The sequence below is a fragment of the Apium graveolens genome, chromosome 6, assembly GCF_009905375.1.
Source record: "Apium graveolens cultivar Ventura chromosome 6, ASM990537v1, whole genome shotgun sequence".
NCBI classification, from domain to species: Eukaryota; Viridiplantae; Streptophyta; class Magnoliopsida; order Apiales; family Apiaceae; genus Apium; species Apium graveolens.
The window spans coordinates 81,073,968-81,091,397 of NC_133652.1; the positions used below are offsets into that span (position 1 = coordinate 81,073,968).

The window sequence follows — 17,430 nt, forward strand, 5'->3', positions numbered from 1 at the left end:
CCTTTACTTTTCTTATATTTATGACTCAGAATCAGAAGATGGATCTAAGTAAAGAGCTTATCTTCCAATGGTTGGCCTTAACATAGTCTTGCACGATAGCCAGAGATGATGCAAATGCAAGCTTTTTTTCCCTTTTTACCACAGACTTGGAGGAACAAGCAACCACAACAAAGGACACTTTAATTTCTTTACAAATTCTTCTTAGGTTTTCTCAAAAGTCTCCCAGTGCTTCTCCACAGAGAGCACGTAATATACATTTAAAAATATTTAGTAGACACCTACACAACAAAGTCTCATGAGTTACATAACTATGATAGATAAAACGATTATAACAAAGGCTCTTCAAATGCTTGTGCTGCCAACCATCAATGGGAAGCACCTCCTTCCAAGCGCATTTTTTTAGGAGCCTTGCCTTCTTCTTGATTCATTGTAGATGCTGCTACCCTACTTTCCTTGGCCTCCACTGAACACCTTTTGTAAGGTTTAAACCCTGTTCGGCGGGCTTTGAACTTCAAACATCCAAGTCCCAAATTCAGTGTTCCCTCTCCCTCATTGCTTCCACTTGTAAAGGAAAGATTATGCTCCACAGATTTATTACTTCCACATGCTTTGTTCATATCAAATTGTAATCTCTCGTTTTCTTCCTCGTATGGGTGTTGCTTCTCCTCCCCAATACTGTACTTTTGATGGCAATACGAAGATGCAAAGCTTTGTGGCAATACTTCTCGAGAGAACAATGCTTGAAAAGCCAGTCGCCCCTGAAATATAAGTCACCGGAATTTTGACAATGAATAGAAAAACAAAATCGAATTTTGAATAATATTAAACTTAAATAATGTTCTCTTACCCCTTCCGAGACTTCTTTCCAGGATTCATTTAGATTGCTACAAAATCTACCACGACGATTAGTGGAATCACTAACTAGGAGACTTAAATCAGGTTCATTTGCTTCTTCCTTATCATGCTTCTCCAAAGCATCTGTTTCTACTTCACTACTGGAAGCGGTATTAGAGCCACATGAAGATCGGTCCACCAGCTTTTGATCCTTTGTTTTGTTTAAATCTTGAGCTTTGGTGACTGCCTCAGCTTGCTCCGGGACAACATTACTTAACTTAGTATTCAGCTTTTCACTTTTACCTTCTGCAGACTCAGATGGTGATAAAGGTGGGGACTTTACAGCTGATTTATGTTCTAGCAAAACTTCTGAACACTTTGCCTCTAGCTGCTGATCCTTCAAGGGAAGATCAGCTGGGTTCTCTCCGCTTTTATCATTGCTTACTCTAGCTTCACTGTTATCCATTGTTGTTGCAATCAAGGGCGCAGCACTGCTGGTACAGCTTGCATTAAAAGAAGTACACAAGGGAAGTAGCCCTTGGGATGCCCACCAAGCAGTCGCGGCTGTCACAGTAGCAGCAGCAAGTGCTTCAAGGCTAGGAGCTGTATTATCTAACTTATCTGCATGAGGATCTGCTGAAGGTTCAACGTGTGCAACAGGCCAGAATCTAGCTGCAAAGCTTGCTGCAGCATGGGCAGCTGGGTTTTCTAATAGAGCAGATGCAATAAGACTAGTAAAAGTAGAAGGGATCTGGAGCAATGAGTGACAATCACTTTGAGGATTTGGTACTGGGACAAAAGGAGAGTGGAATGTTGGAAAATGATTAATTGGAGATTGTGACGAATTATTCTCATTTTCAGTTGTTAAAGCAGGAGCTACGTTACCAAACATACCGGCACCAGTTTGACTATTCATTCCAAGGCTTCCATTCACAATGTGCACGGGTACATGTCTCGGATAATTTGCAGCAGCTTGCATATCATATGATGACAATATACCATAATTTACAGGAGGCTTCAGTTCATTTACTTTCTGTTTTTGTAACAATTCATGTGAGGACTGACAGTTTACAAATTTTGCAGAGTCAGAAGGAAGAAGATCTCCAACCAACTGTTTGGTATCATGTTCTTTGTCATTTCGGCCACCATTAGCTATGAAGGTTAGTTCAGATTTATTTGTTGCATCTTTGTTAACTACCTCTTGGAAATTGGGAACAAACTCCTTAAAATTGCAATGACTAGTAGATGTCGTCTTTGACACAGTACTTTTATTTTCTGAAAACAAAGGGGCGGAAAGAGCTTCTTGGGAAAAGGAAAATGCTTCAGCACAATCACCCCCATTTTGATTATTCTTTACAATTTCAATCTGCTGATTAGCACTTTGTTTCTAGGGATAGAAGAAAAACACAAGTTGGATAAATTGGACAAAAGTATAACAAATAAAGACAACCATAGATCACTTTTGACTTTTAAGAATGCATACTTCGAAATTGGGACAAATGAAGACACCATAAAGCGCTCTTAAAAGCTTTCATGCATAAAGATATGTGTACCTCAGGAGTTTCTTTTTTTTCCAAGTCTGGTACATGTGCAGTGGAGGGCAGAGAAAAATTGGATATTAAATGGTTCCCATCTTTCGTTCCAACTTGTAAGTTCAACGTTCCAACACTGGTTTTACGAGGATAAGGATTGCTTGGTTTTCTTTTAGGACGTGGAGGAGGTATTTCAATGTCAATAGCCTGTCCAATCGGAAGTCCTCTAACAAGAGCCTCCTTCTCCAGCTATATACACAGAGAATATGCATCATGTTAGTTCAACAGATCAATGTAAACCCTTTTGGCACAGAAAGCGGCAGCAGACTTGAACCTTGACCAAAATACAGACACAAAGACCATTGCATAGATTCTTAAAACTAGAAATTCGTATTGTATATGTGCATAAAGATAAAGGCCTATATACTTCTATGTTCTGTGATTAACAATGTGCAAGAGATTTCATTCATATTTAAATTACAGTAGTACTTTTGGAAAGTGGATCAATTATTTCTCACTCCTCAGTAGCAAGGCAGCAAGGCATTTTTTTTATTATTTCAAAAAGATTTTTGAGTATATATATCAGTTATTTTTGTTTTATCATAATATAATATATACTTTTTATTTAAGCTTTTCCCCCTTCATATTTCATTTTGAATTCTAAATATGTGATTTTTTTATATAAAATAAATTAATAGATTAATAACATCAAGAATGCTTGTATATATATGTCAAAACTGCATGTTAGATCTCCAGTGTGAGTGTGACAATCAAATTATATTTGCTGCATGTTTTGCCATAATAATTATCTTCATGTGATCCTGTAACGGAGTAAATGAATAACTTCTAGGAAATATTCATGTATTATTATTTGCCCCAAGTAATGACAATCATTTCTTTAAGTTAAACAGTGTTTAAATTCTACCAAGAAAAGCATTTGCCACTACAAAATAAATTTTATAATGTACTCCACACTAGTACCGTCCAGTGAACAATTAAACATTGAACGGGATTTATTCAAATTCACAAATTATGATTCAAATTCCTTCCTGCCAGCACAGCAGTCAGCTAAGTTTTTGAAGTTGTGTTTGACTGAGTGTACCTTTGTCATGTATAGTTAATTTATTTTTCAGGTGCCTCCAGGAAAGAAAATCTGGTTCTGCCACAGGCCATACACTTACTCTGTATGCATGCTTGTATAGTTGTATAGATGATGCTTACCAGATAAATAAATATTTTTGACATATTGAAGGATAATATCTAATTCTTAAAAAACTTGTTTGAGTGATTAGACAAAGGACCTATTACTATAGCAATTCTAAGAACTGCCACTGTCTTCTATGCACGATACTCTTATCCTACTCTAGCGCAGTCATTTTTTGAGTAAAAAAAAAAGAGTTCTCCGTACACATGATGAAGCATCTTCTGAAATCCTCTTCAGTGTCCTCATATCATCTGAAATCTGTTTTACATGATCTACTTTTAAATTCCACAAGGCAGTGGATGTGCACTTTTTTCCCTATCTTTAAAGAGGAGGTACCTACAACACAGGAGTACTGCTACATTTTTCTATAATCACTCAAGGAAATCAAACTATTGACGGGATAGGACACCTTGTATCGATTGTTATGGTTATGATTATTTTTTCTCTTTATTCAGTGGCTTTCACATTGCATAGGGAGATGTGTCTTTTTAATGTATTCACTATTGTCAATTTATCCACAACAAAATATTGATTAGAGAACAGCAAGTACCAATGAATGTGAAACAACAAAATGATGGCAAGACTGTAAGAGGGAAATCATTGGTACATTGGTTAAATTGTTAAATTACTGACTTCCATACAAAATCAGCTAAGCGCTCAGATCAGGAACATGCTAACACTCCTATTCAAATGCATATGTGATATGTCAAAACTTACTACGGCGTGGTGTCGCGTGGTGTGTGTCTGTGTATATATATTCACATGCATATGTTGAAACTTACTACCATTGTGTGTGTGCGCACGTGTGACAAAATATATTAAGACAGGAATAAAATGAGAAGGTACCGATTAACCTTTGTAAAGAACTTCTGTGCATGACTTCTGATCTGCACTGCAGTCTTGGTTCCTATATGTTCTGTGCACCACAAGACAATAAGGCAAAGCAAAAAGAAGATCACGAATAGGTCTCCGATTGGGGGTAACCTTTTAAGGTAAGAAAAAGAAATAAATATCCGAAGTGTTCAGTTCAGCTGAAAACACAGAAACATATATTTCAGATACGTTCACCGGAATAACAAATTCTTGAGGTTGTGAACACTTAATCTATTCATGATTTGAAATTTGGACTAGCATGATAAATTTAATATGATACCTTCAATTATATAAGTGTAAAACAGCGGATAAGGGAAAACAGGCAAGGAGAAGTAAAAGAGGTAAGAATGGCACCTTCTATTCTCTGCCAAGCACGGCCATAAAGTTTCAAAGCTTCAAGAAACCTAGTGTGCTCTTCCTCAGTCCATCGCTCGCGTTGCTTGGTAATTGTGTAAGGTTTCCTTGTCTAGACATGTAACAAGGTAATGATCGTAAATTTAGAAGTGGCAGAGCAAGTGAATAGGAATCCCAAGCATTGTAGCCTAGTACTCTTCTCTTGGTAACAAAAGGTCCAAGAATCGGGTTGAGTATTAGAGGATACATGTGTATGCGAGTATTCAAGTATTATAATCGACTAAACCGTTAAAAGGAGTGAATACTTTTAAGTTACCAGTTGAATGAGGGAAAATGCTAGGATAATAATATATGATCCAATAAAGAACTCATCCTGACACCTTAAAAGAGCTGGTAACTTAACAAATACGATCCACTAAAAAGTTACTAATAAAGGGTGAATAGCGAGAAGTGACCTTAGTATGCAAAAGTTCTTCTCCAGAAGAGTAATTGGTGTCCATGTAGGGCGACAACAACGAGAGCGAAAAAAGCAGGCTAGCAGTGATACAGGAAAGTGATAGCCTTCTCTCATTTACTTACTAGGCACAAAGACAAAGAGAAAACAAGAGCAAGTAACTATATCTTAGCCAAGAACGAAAACACGAAAAAAGAGGCAAAAATCGATCCCTGTTAGGCAAAGAGAGAATAAAACACACTATAACAAAAGGACGCATATGAATTGTGGAAATAAACCAGAAATCCATCCTGGTTAGGCTAGCTATAACAGCAAATCATCGTCCATTGCTTATCACCCTACAGTTCCAATCCACACTACTCAATCAATCACAAAAACCTACACAAACACATATAAAATAAATCAACAAACAATTGAATCCAATTAAAAACAGGTACAATTACAACAAAGTACAGACAGATGATGAAGGAGACAAGGTCATATGGTGATACATACCTTAATAGAGAGCTGTTTAGATCTGGTTGTGTAATAAGTGATCTAAAAAATAATAAAAGAAAAGGGACTAAAAATATAATGATTTTAAGAAGAGGAAGATGAAGAAGACATAGGTGAAATAAAAAGTGCTACTCATTTCTCAGCCACTATAATTTCTGGGGGTATTTTTAATAATTTCTTACAAGATGCAGGAGGATAAAAATATGAGGCTACAAAGGAGCAGAGATGAAATGAGGTGGTGTAGTGGTGACAAGTGTCGTGATTATAGTGGTGTGTGACTTTTAAAGAACTCACCCTTGGCTTGCACTTTTCCTTTTCTTTTCAACACCCAGAAGACATCAACCACTACTAGTCGTTTATTACTACATTGTATGTATAATGTATGTAAGTGTATATACTACTTGCATTGTTTTGAGTTTGGACCACTTTGGGTTTAATTTCAACCACAAACTCACCTTATGTGGAACTACTTGCACGGGGTAGGTCTGCGTGGCGTTACCGGATGTGGGTTCCACCTTTTTATTTTCCTTTTTAATTTCTCCCATTTCTTTAATATTTTATTTCTTCAATTTTAAAGATTTTTGTAAAAATACTGTATTTTTCTAAATATATTTGTGAAAATAGGTTCTACAACCATTTTCCAAACATGTCTGCAACTTAAATTTTAAAAAATATTTGCAAATTTATAATCATATTACAACATATAATGTAACATGAAATACAACCTAATGTTGTTACACAATTCAAAATAAATACAATTTATAATGTAATATTATAGTTTTGTAAATATTTTCAAAATAAGATAGTATTTTTACAATAAGTTATATTTTTTATAAATTCCCTATTTTTTTGCTAGATTGTTTTGAAGAAATTTATTGTTTAGATTTTAATATTTAAAAAGTAATCCGCAACTATTTGTACGTAAATATTTTTTAAATTTATTATGCGACAAAAAAGATATACTGATTCAGTGCAAAATGCAATAATATAAAATATTTAATTTTATTATGATAATTATTGAACTTAGGGAAAAAAATTATTCTTAATAACTTTAATAAACAATTTAACAAAATTAATTAAATTATATATTTCTTTTAAATTCATATGTTGCCAATATCTTCCATTTAGGTTATACCTAATCTTCAAAATGGATTTACAAAATATTATTGTAAACAAATCTAGTAATAAAAAAATAATGTGATATAAAAGTTCATTTAATTTAAATGTTTATGACAAATAAGTATCAATTTTTATTTTCAGAATCACAATTGAACGAGCATGTATATTTTCAAAAAAAAATTGGATCATAGCTGCTCAACAAGAGTGATGGTTTATCAAGATAAGATGATGTTAATTCTAGAGGCAATTGAGCTGCAATCCGGAGACCATTCCAAACAATGACAAAGAAGTACCTATGGACCGTGGTGCAACATCTTACCAACACTGCTGTATCTATGACTGCTCTTCGTTAAGTCTGTCACATAGAACTTCCTTCAGGCTGCTATGGTCTATACTAGTAACTTTGTTACTGCTAATGATCCACACAATGCTGCTGATTTAGATTTTATACTTGAAAATGCGTTCAATACTAAAAAGAAGAAAATATAATAACATTTAGACTTGAAGGTGCACATAAAACCCATCCGAGTATGGGCATTTTTGTTAATCAATATAAATTAGTCCTAGTTCTTGCTGGAACATGCTGGTTTACTAAGTGCAAAACACTTGAATTACCAGTTTGCTGTCCAACCTGTTGCAAATATTGTTAATACCAACTGTCTCTAGACATGATATTTTCTGCATTGTTCACCATTTACCCCAGTGTATGCATTCTCGTACTAGAGCACACCACTCCTCGAGGGTTTATCATTTTCTACTTTGCTCTGATCTTGCGCTCAGCATCTCAAGGTATACTACCTCCTACCTGCATCCTTTTACCTGATATTATGGATCTTATCATTAGTGCAATTTCAGGACTCAACAATATGTCTCCGTAGAGCATGTCCATTGTCCAATGTGTAGTTATAGTTGTTGCAATAGCTAAAATATAGATTTAGATTTATAAAATGATAAATCCAATGCATAACTATGACTAGATAAAAATATATGCATATCTGGTTTTTAAAAAGGAACCAATGATATTCTTGCCACATCAACTAATTTATGCGATATATATATCTAATTTATGCGATATATATATATATATAATTATTAAATGTCATTGGTACATAAGTGTAACCTCAGATATAACAATAGTTAAAACTATTTTATTATTAACATTACATCATCAATTTTATTTAAGCACAAATCACTTTCTGGTGTTACACATACTAGCATTACAGTGGCTCTTAAATGATCAAACCCTTCTTTTCCAAACATTCTTAGGCTCAAAACTTGAACCCAGCCAAATGGGATGTTAACCTTGGTGGAAATGTGATGGGAGTGGAATGGTATGTACTGGTGAGGGATACAAGTAGAACTGTAAAAGGTTAAAATGAACACTGGAATTTCCTATGTTTGTAGTATTTCCTATGTTTGTTGTATTGAGTTATAATTAACGTTAGCAATCTACATAGCTTGTGCACGAGCTTATATAATAGTATAAATATAAATAGTTTAAAATTAAGATATACTCCCTCAGTCCCTTCCAATTGTTTACATTTTTGAAGAAGTGTCCGGCATGCATTTTAAGGTGCATAAAAAGTATAGTTATATAACTTATTTTTACAATTTTCTTTTTCTGAATACAAGTTGAATGTTTTAATTTTTATTCAGAAAAACAAAATTATAAATTTTTTTTACTGAACTATACTTTATATGCACTTTAAAATGCGTGTCGGACACTATCTAAAAAATGTAAACAATTGAAAGGGACGGTGGGAGTATAAAATAAAAAATAAATATTTAATTGGATTGAACATTTCTATGGGTTTTGTTATTTTTAAGTACCTTAAAATGAGGAACTAATGTTTGACCAGGTAAGTTTTATATATATACTGCACATACTACATAACTTTGCACTGCATACTGCAATACATATATAAAAGGTACTACACTGAACTTTTGCCATATATAATATTAAAATAAGACTAACTCATACAAATATAGAATATTGCACACAATTATAAAAAAAACTCAAAAATTAACTCATCTATATTATGTAAAGGCTAAAGCCCATGTTTTTAACTTTTTATCATTGTAATCCGGTCCAAAGCACTAAATAATCTATGTTGTCATTATTATTATTATTTTAACCAGAAAAGAATACCATAAGTCATTAGAAAACCCAAAAAAAACTCATTTATATTACTAGTTGATAACCCGTGCTTCGAGAAGAAATCAAAGAGTAAAATTTAATTATGTAGTTATAGAGAATCGAACTCGGGGTGAAATTAAAGTAGTAAAATAAAATAAACAAATCTTATATAGCTATGTAGTAGGAAATCGAACCCGAGCCTGGAGTGAAAGTGAAACTAATTAATAAAATTATACATTGATGACCAAAATTTAGTAATTTGGTACTTTTGTATTCCACCAAAAGGGTAATTTGGTACTTTTGTATTCCACCAAAATTTGGTAATTTGGTACTTTTGTATTCCACCAAAAGGGTGTTTCCCTTATTAATAAAGAGTATATATTACTCTAAAATTCATATTTTTATTATTGTTATCCGGTCCAAAGGACTAAATAATCTATATTGTTATTGTTATTATTTTAACTATTACAATTTCGGCTTAAATAATATAGTAAGTATTTGGTATAAATAGAATGGAGGAAGGATAATTAAGTAATGCCAACAAAACAATAAGAAATCATTGCATTTCACCTTAATAATTCCTTCTAATCAAATGTAATCATCTGTAGTAGTTTTTATATTTTCCATTAGCTTGAAATGCTTGCCTCATCAAAAAATTTAACTTAACATACAAACTTAAACTTAAAAAGTACCATTGCTACCCAAAGTTAAAGTAAATTTAACTGATGTGATGAATAACAACATGCATTAATAAATATATCTCGCAGCCCCAGCCTCCAGAGTCAAATTAGAACTTCATAAAGAAGATGGCTAGTGTTGCATTTGATAGAAAAGCGGTCCACTCGAAGTGTTTGTTTTCGAAGTATTTTCTGGCTAGAGTTTCTCCCATTAAATTAAGTTCCCTTAGGTTCTGGTTATCTCCTCAGGTTCTCGTACTCTATAATACAGGGTTATACTTCTCCTCAGAGCAATATAAAACTCATACCAGCTCCCTTTTAATCTTCTGTTCACAAAGGCAACGATTCATCATTTTAAATTGTTAAGATATATGGTTCGCTGCAAATTTTAATACTCATGTACAAGATATATCTTTAAGAATGAATTATCAGCCAAAGCTAAATTAACAACATATCAATCCCGACAAGTTACAAACTTATGGTTTTGTAAAGTTTCTAGTACATGCTCATGACATGATGGTTTAAGGTTACAACATGCATAATGCAGAGATTGGGTATAATGAGTATAAGTAAAATTAGATAGTCATAGTAGTCTACATAAAATGAATAAAGTTGCATAGTTGCTGGTGTCATGTATACACATACCTTTCTTTTCCTACTCTTTATCCATGAAAATTTTCCAAGATCAAACAGTCAAGCCTGAACTTTGTTTCACTTCCCTAAGTACTATCTTCCTACCACGGTAGTCCTGCCACAGAGTTGAGGGGAAATACAATAAAGTTAGTAATGTAAGAGAAAGTGAGAGTGTTGAATAATTACAAAGAGAGTACAGTGACAGAACTGTTCCATTCAAAGCCATGGCAGCCTCAAGTTCAGCGGGTGAGGAAAATGACAGAAAACCATAAACACGGCTTTTTCCAGCTTTACGGTCTTGCTTAACTCTTGCACTGACCACCGTACCAAACTGGGAAAAAAGATTCCTCAAATCCTCGGGCTTAATAGACCAGGTGAGATTCCCGGCATAAAGTTTATAAGGGCTTTCGAAAATCAAGTCTCTTTTAGGGGATGAGTTCAATGCATCAACATTCCTCCTTCCCTTATTCACGTCAACTGAAAACATAACGCGTAGTTCACGCCCACCAACATCCTGGAAAGCAAAGAAGATGAGAGGACAATTTAATTGATTAAAAAGAATAAACAAGTAGGGTGGGGGGGCATACAAAATGTAGAGGGGGAGGGATGTTAGAAGGACATACAGAGCCATCTAATGCGGAAATTGCTGATTTGGCTTGATGAATGGAGCTCATAGTGACATAACCGCAGCCGCGGCTTAGGCCAGTTTGGGGATCCCGTGAAACCTTAATTAAAAATGTAATTAAGCATTACAAATAAATATAAAAAAGGCATTGAGATGATTGATTATGCGAAGTGAAAGAGGAGCAAGCAATAAAAAGAAGCTCAAGTAGGGGGGGGGGTACCTCAACAGATTGAACGGTGCCGAAAGTATCGAAAAGATGAAGAAGGTGAGAAATATCGAAAGCAGATGGAAGATTACAAACATAGAGTTGGCAAGGTAGTAGTTGTTTCTTGTGTTCCTCCTCAGCCTCGGACTCAGCCTCAGACTCGGTGTCCAACTCAGTATCGGACTCGGTGTCATCGTGTTGAAAATGTTGAGTGTCCAGAGCTAGTGCAAGCGGGAACACAGTAGACTTCTTGTTGATAAACAGATTGGGGTTATAAACTCCATTGGGGTTATTACAGTACTGAAGAGCAAAAGGCGGCCGGTAATAATATGTGGTGGTTGTGAAAATAGTAGGAGAAGGAGAGTGTTTGTTGACAATTACTAATGGATAACAACATGAAGTAAACAGACAAGATGGTGTTGCAGCCATCCCCCTTCAAAACCTACTTCTTCTAATCTAATCTTCTTCTGTCTGCGGAACTACTTTGAGTTCCGACTTTAACTTCCTTTTTATTTTATTTGTTTTATACTTTTTAATTTCCTCATAAAATACCTCTGCTCTTTAATTTTTGGTATTTATAGGTGAAAATATATATATTTGTATATAGAGTTTATTGTATATAATATATTGAGAGAGTCGAGTTCTATGGAAACCAAATTTTTATTGGAGACCACCTATATTATGCAATCAAAATATTATGAAATATACAAATATCACTAATTTATTAAAATTCTTGAAGATCATTTAAATTTAATAAATATATTGTGTATATTCTGCAATTTGAACAAATGTTCTGCAAACTAAACATGTTTCGTAGAATAAAATATTTTGTAATGTTCTACATGCGGTACATGTATGATATTCAAGATTTTGAATAAAATAATGATCTTTGTAGAACATAATTCACAAAATAATATATTTTCCAATATTTTTATGCAAGATTTTAGTTGCTGAACATAAGTGGTCTCCGTGGTCTCCAACAAAAACGTGGTCTTCATAGAATTTGACTTTATATTGGAAATAAATTATTTTTTTTGTTATTGAGATAGTAAGGTCATTTTGAGTTAAAGAAACGATTACTCTTCCTTTTTCATTTTGTAGAATTATGTGTCTTGTAATTAGTTCTAACTTGTAATTAGTTATAGCCTAAGTCTTAATCTGGACCATTAGTTTTGTCTGATTGTATATACAGTGATAGACTTTGAGATGCTGAGTTGTTTTTTGGATGGTAGCAGTTAGACTCCAGTATATAAACATTGCAATAGAACTTTAGGGTTCAGACCCCAAAAAAAAAATTTGGCCTCCAGAAAGTTATCTTTGGCTTTTACATTCATTTTGATAACTTGAATGCTAATTTTCTCGTGGTATCAGAGCAAACATAAGTCTGATTATTGACTATCAATAAACCATTATTTATAAGTTATTAGATTTATATCTTAAATCTTAAAAATCAAAAATGGCCACTGAACTTGAAAAGAATGGGAGAGGAATGGTGATATCATATGTTGATCCTTATTATCTGGGAAGCTCGGATAACTCCAACACACCACTTGGAACTTCAACGGAAAGAATTACAACAACTGGTGCAGAAGTGTGACAATGGATTTAGGGGCAAAAAACAAGTTGGGTTTTTTAGATGGTAAGATTTGTAAACCAGATTGTAAGTCATCTGATTATAATAAGTGGATTAGGAATGATTATATGCTTAGGTGCGGGCTTTCTGCAACTATTACACCTAGTATAGCAGAACAAATGTTACTTGTAAACTCTGCAAATGAACTCTGGGATGAGTAATTTGAAATGTATGGACAATCAAATGCACCAGAATTGTATATGCTTAAGAAAGAATTGAATGATTTGACATAAAACAACATGAATGTGTTTGAGTATTATAGAAAGCTAAAGGGATATTGGGATAAAATCAATAATATAGAAGGGTTTCCATTTTGTAGTTGTGATGTTATGTCTAAATGCACTGGTGAGATGCTTAAGAAATTAAATTAGAGGGAAGAAAAGAACAAGGTCATTGAGTTTCTAATGGGGATGAATGGAGGTTATGATAATCAGAAACAAAATATCATAACAATGGAACCTTTACCAACTGTTAATAAGCCGTATCAGATGGTGTTGCAAGTGGGGAAACAAAAGGAAATACCTGGTCTAATGGAATCAGGGGTTGAGGAAAGTTCATTGTTAGCAGGAAAACAACAAATTTATTACCCTCATCAACGAAATAACAATGCATCAAATAACTATCAGAAAAGAGAAAGTAAGGAAGAGAAGAGTAGAAAGAAATGTCAGCATTGTAAGTTCACGGGACACAACAAGGATGAATGCTTCAAAGTCCATGATTATCCAGTATGGTACACAAAGTTAAGGCCTAAAGGTGTAAAATGTTAGATATATTTGTGATGTCATGTATAATATGTTGTGTTTAGTTTCAGAACTTAATATCAGGACTTACTGAAAATCAGAACTTACTGAAGTCAGAACTTATATCAGAACTCAAGGTCGTCAGGATTTATATCAGGACTTAAGTGCGGGTATTTCAGATAAGGAATGCGGCTGATTTACAGGAGAGGATCTGGACTAAAACAAAAGAAGATATGCATGAAGAATTGGACATCTAGAAGACTTGTAGAAGATAATATCTGATTGATATATTTTAGGAGACAGAATTATATTCCATATCAATTAGAAGATATCTTGTAACTGTGTACTATTTAAACACAGCTTAGGGTTTACACTATAAGTGTTATCATTCACGAGAACATTATTCATTCTAACCTATAAGCTCTTAGTGATATTTGTTCATCACTGAGAGAGTAGTTTAACCTACTTTGTAACAGAGCTTATTATATTGAATAAACTTGATTACTGTTACATACTTGTGTTCTAAATCGATTTGATTGTATAAACACTATATTCAACCCCCTTCTATAGTGTTGTGTGACCTAACAAGTGGTATCAGAACCTCTATGTTGATATATAAACAGTGAGATCCAGTTTACAATCATGTCTGATGAAACACAAACTCCACCTAAGCCCACCAAAACTCAAGATACTCAAAACAATCAAACCCACAGTCGATATGAAACCATTAGGGTTCCCATACTGAGAGCATTTGAGTATCCTATATGGAAGGTAAAGATGGCTATGTTTCTGGAAGCCACAGATCCAGAATACCTTGATAGAATTAATGATGGACCATATAAGCCTACCAAGCTTTCTATTGCAATTGCTGATCAACCAGCAAAGATGATACCAAAGGAGAAAGGTGATTACACAACTGAAGACATCTCATCTATTGCCAAGGATGCAAGGGTAAGGCATCTGCTGCATAGTGTAATTGACAATGTCATGTCAAACAGGGTAATTGGATGCAAGACTGCAAAGGAGATATGGGATGCTTTGAAGACAAGATGCCAGGGAACTGAAGCCATCAAAAAGAACAGGAAGACTATACTCACACAAGAGTATGAGCACTTTGACTCAAAAGCTGATGAGTCATTAACTGATTTATATGACAGGTTTGCCAAACTCTTGAATGATCTGACACTGGTGGACAAGGAATATGATCTTGAAGATTCAAATCTAAAATTCCTTTTAGCTCTTCCTGAAAATTGGGATTTGAAGTCTACTACCATAAGAGACAACTATGACCTTGCTGAAACTACTCTTGATGAAATTTATGGTATGCTCAAGACTCATGAATTTGAGATGGATCAAAGGAGCAAAAGGCATGGAATAAAGTCAAAGACAGTTGGACTTAAAGCTGAGGAGGAATCTCCTAAAGTGGGTGTCTCAAAAAGGGGCAAAGGAAAGGCTCTCATCATACAGTCTGATTCAGAGTCATCATATTCTGATGATGATGATTCAGAATCTGAAAATTTATCTGAAGTGGATGTTGATGCAGAGATGATGCAACTGTGTGCTCTTATGGTGAAGGATATCACAAAGATAGCCTACAAGAAATTCAGAAAGGGCAAGAAGTTTTCCAGGAAAGGTAGATGTTCTGAAAAGAAAGGGTTCAGAAAGTCTGAAGGCAAAGGAGGAAAGTCTGACAGAGGAGACAACTCAAATGTCAAATGCTACAATTGTAGTGAAAGAGGCCACATCTCTCCTGACTACATGAAATGAAAAGGTGATAAAGGTCAGGCACTTATCATAAAGAAGAAAAACTGGGCAGACACTTCAGATTCTGAAGAAGAGGTGAATTATATTTTGATGGCAAATGCTGATAGCAGTTCTGAAACTGCTGAATTGAAGGTACCTCATTCAACTCTTGCTTTTCATACTGATGATATTTCTGAGCTAAGATTATATCTTAAAACCATGTTCATTAGTTTTAGAGATCAGACTTTAACAAATGAAAGATTAACATCTGAAAGTCTTGCTCTTAGAAACAGAAATGACTACTTAGAAAAAGAGTTAGTTATATTTCATCAAAATCAGAAAGAAAATGATGAGGCTTTGTATGTTAGAGATGAACTGCTAAAATTGAATAAATCTCTTAAATCTGAACTGGAAAAGGAAAAGGAGATAATCAAAACTTGGACTAACTCTGGAAGAACAACTCGGAAAATCTTAGAAAATGGAAATTGGAAAGAAGGACTAGGTTACCTAGATAAAAAAAGAAAAAGGGACTGTGTCATCTATACCAAACTTCACCAAGAAAGCTGAAAAGCCTAAATTTAACCCTGTCAAGTTTGTGTCAAATTCTGGCAAGTCAAAATTTGAAAAGATGAATGATTATAAAACAGAAATCAAAGAAAAGTCAACTTCTGATAAATTAAAATAGGATAAACCAAATGTGGTAAATGTTGGATTAATGACAAAGAAGCAACTTAAGCATAAGCTGAAAGAGATTAAAAATGTAAACAAGCTCAAGGAAGCTAGGAAAAATAGGAATGGAAAGAAAGGTGTGAATAAAAGCAACAATTATATGCCTGTTCCTAATGCTCCTAGAAAGAAATGCTATAATTGTGAAAACTCTAACCATCTTGCTTCTTTTTGCAGGAAAAATAAAGATATAAACTATTTACCTCCTAGATCAGGAGTTAAGAGTCAGTCTGTTAGGTTTAAACCATAAAATCCTTGTTTTCATTGTGGTAGTTTATGTCATTCTATTTATACTTGTAAGGAATATCATAGTTTGTAATATGATTATTATCAAATAAAACATTCTTTAAAGAAAGTTAGTGTAATTCTTTTTAGTGTAAATTCTGATGCAAAGTCTGATATAAAGTCTGATAAAAAGCATGTTAGCATAAACTCTGAAACCAAATCCGCTGCAAATGCTAACAAACTTAAAAAGGCCAAAGGATCCAAGAAAGTCTGGGTCATTAAAACTAACCAATAGTGGTCTTTGTGATTGCAGGGCAACAGGAAAAACATCCTGGTTCTGGACAGTGGATGTTCAGGACATATGACTGGATATAAAGCCCTGCTATCAGACTTTGTGGAGAAAGCTGGCCCAGGAGTTTCTTATGGAGATGGCAACATGGGAAAAACTCTGGGATATGGCAATATCAATCTTGGGAATGTCAAAATTGAAACAGTAGCTCTTGTCTCAGGACTTAAACACAATCTGCTAAGTGTGAGTCAAATATGTGACAGAGGTTATCATGTGGATTTCTTTGAAGAACACTATGAAGTTGTAAGTAATTCTACAGGCAAAGTGGTTCTGAAAGGTTACAGACATGGTAGCATATATGAAGCCAGACTTTCAACAAATTCTGATGGTTCTGCAATCTGTCTGTTAAGCAGAGCATCAATTGAAGAAAGCTGGAATTGGCACAAGAGACTCACTCATTTAAATTTCAATAACATAAATGAGCTAGTAAAGAAAGATCTTGTGAGAGGACTGCCAAAATCAGTATTTGCTCCTGATGGTCTTTGTGACTCATGTCAAAAGGCAAAACAAAGAAAATCTTTATTTAAGAGCAAAACTAAATCCTCAATTCTTGAGCCTTGTCACTTATTGTATGTTGATCTATTTGGTCCAGTCAATGTCATGTCCATTGCAAAGAAGAAATATGGTATGGTTATAGTGGATGAGTTCACAAGATATACTTGGGTGTATTTCTTGCACAAGAAGAATGAAACTGCATCTACTCTAACTGATCATGTAAGACAACTGGATAAGTTGGTCAAAGATTCTGTTAAAATAATAAGAAGTGATAATGGCACCGAGTTCAAGAATTTAATCATGGAAGAGTTATGCAAAGAACACGGAATAAAGTAGGAATTTTCTGCACCTGGAACTCCACAGCAGAATGGAGTTGT

At 34.3% G+C, this 17,430-nt stretch overlaps 2 protein-coding genes across 6 annotated transcripts; both read right to left on the bottom strand.

Moving 5' to 3' along the window:
• Positions 1–152: 152 nt before the first annotated feature.
• On the bottom strand, positions 153–5,904 carry LOC141666971 (protein LATE ELONGATED HYPOCOTYL-like). Of its 4 annotated transcripts, none has more exons than XM_074473240.1 (8): positions 5,747–5,904; positions 5,530–5,629; positions 5,253–5,371; positions 4,798–4,909; positions 4,425–4,486; positions 2,388–2,615; positions 848–2,221; positions 153–758 (listed from the first exon to the last, which is right to left on the bottom strand). In XM_074473240.1, exons 3-8 carry the CDS (start codon positions 5,295–5,297, stop codon positions 366–368), a joined length of 2,214 nt encoding a protein of 737 aa, XP_074329341.1. In that variant the 5' UTR covers positions 5,298–5,371; positions 5,530–5,629; positions 5,747–5,904; the 3' UTR covers positions 153–365. The 4 variants fall into 4 exon arrangements, with proteins under 4 accessions (XP_074329341.1, XP_074329338.1, XP_074329340.1 ...); XM_074473237.1 differs by having other exon boundaries at positions 5,253–5,375; XM_074473239.1 differs by having other exon boundaries at positions 5,493–5,629.
• Positions 5,905–7,335: 1,431 nt separating this feature from the next.
• LOC141667317 (28 kDa ribonucleoprotein, chloroplastic) lies at positions 7,336–11,646 on the bottom strand. 2 transcript variants are annotated; one of them, XM_074473753.1, is made up of 5 exons: positions 11,158–11,645; positions 10,936–11,037; positions 10,521–10,826; positions 10,325–10,427; positions 7,336–7,684 (listed from the first exon to the last, which is right to left on the bottom strand). In XM_074473753.1, the coding sequence occupies exons 1-4, from the start codon at positions 11,569–11,571 to the stop codon at positions 10,365–10,367; spliced, it is 885 nt and encodes a 294-aa protein (XP_074329854.1). In that variant the 5' UTR covers positions 11,572–11,645; the 3' UTR covers positions 7,336–7,684; positions 10,325–10,364. The 2 variants fall into 2 exon arrangements, with proteins under 2 accessions (XP_074329854.1, XP_074329855.1); XM_074473754.1 differs by lacking the exon at positions 7,336–7,684 and adding an exon at positions 9,594–10,005 and having other exon boundaries at positions 11,158–11,646.
• Positions 11,647–17,430: the final 5,784 nt, after the last annotated feature.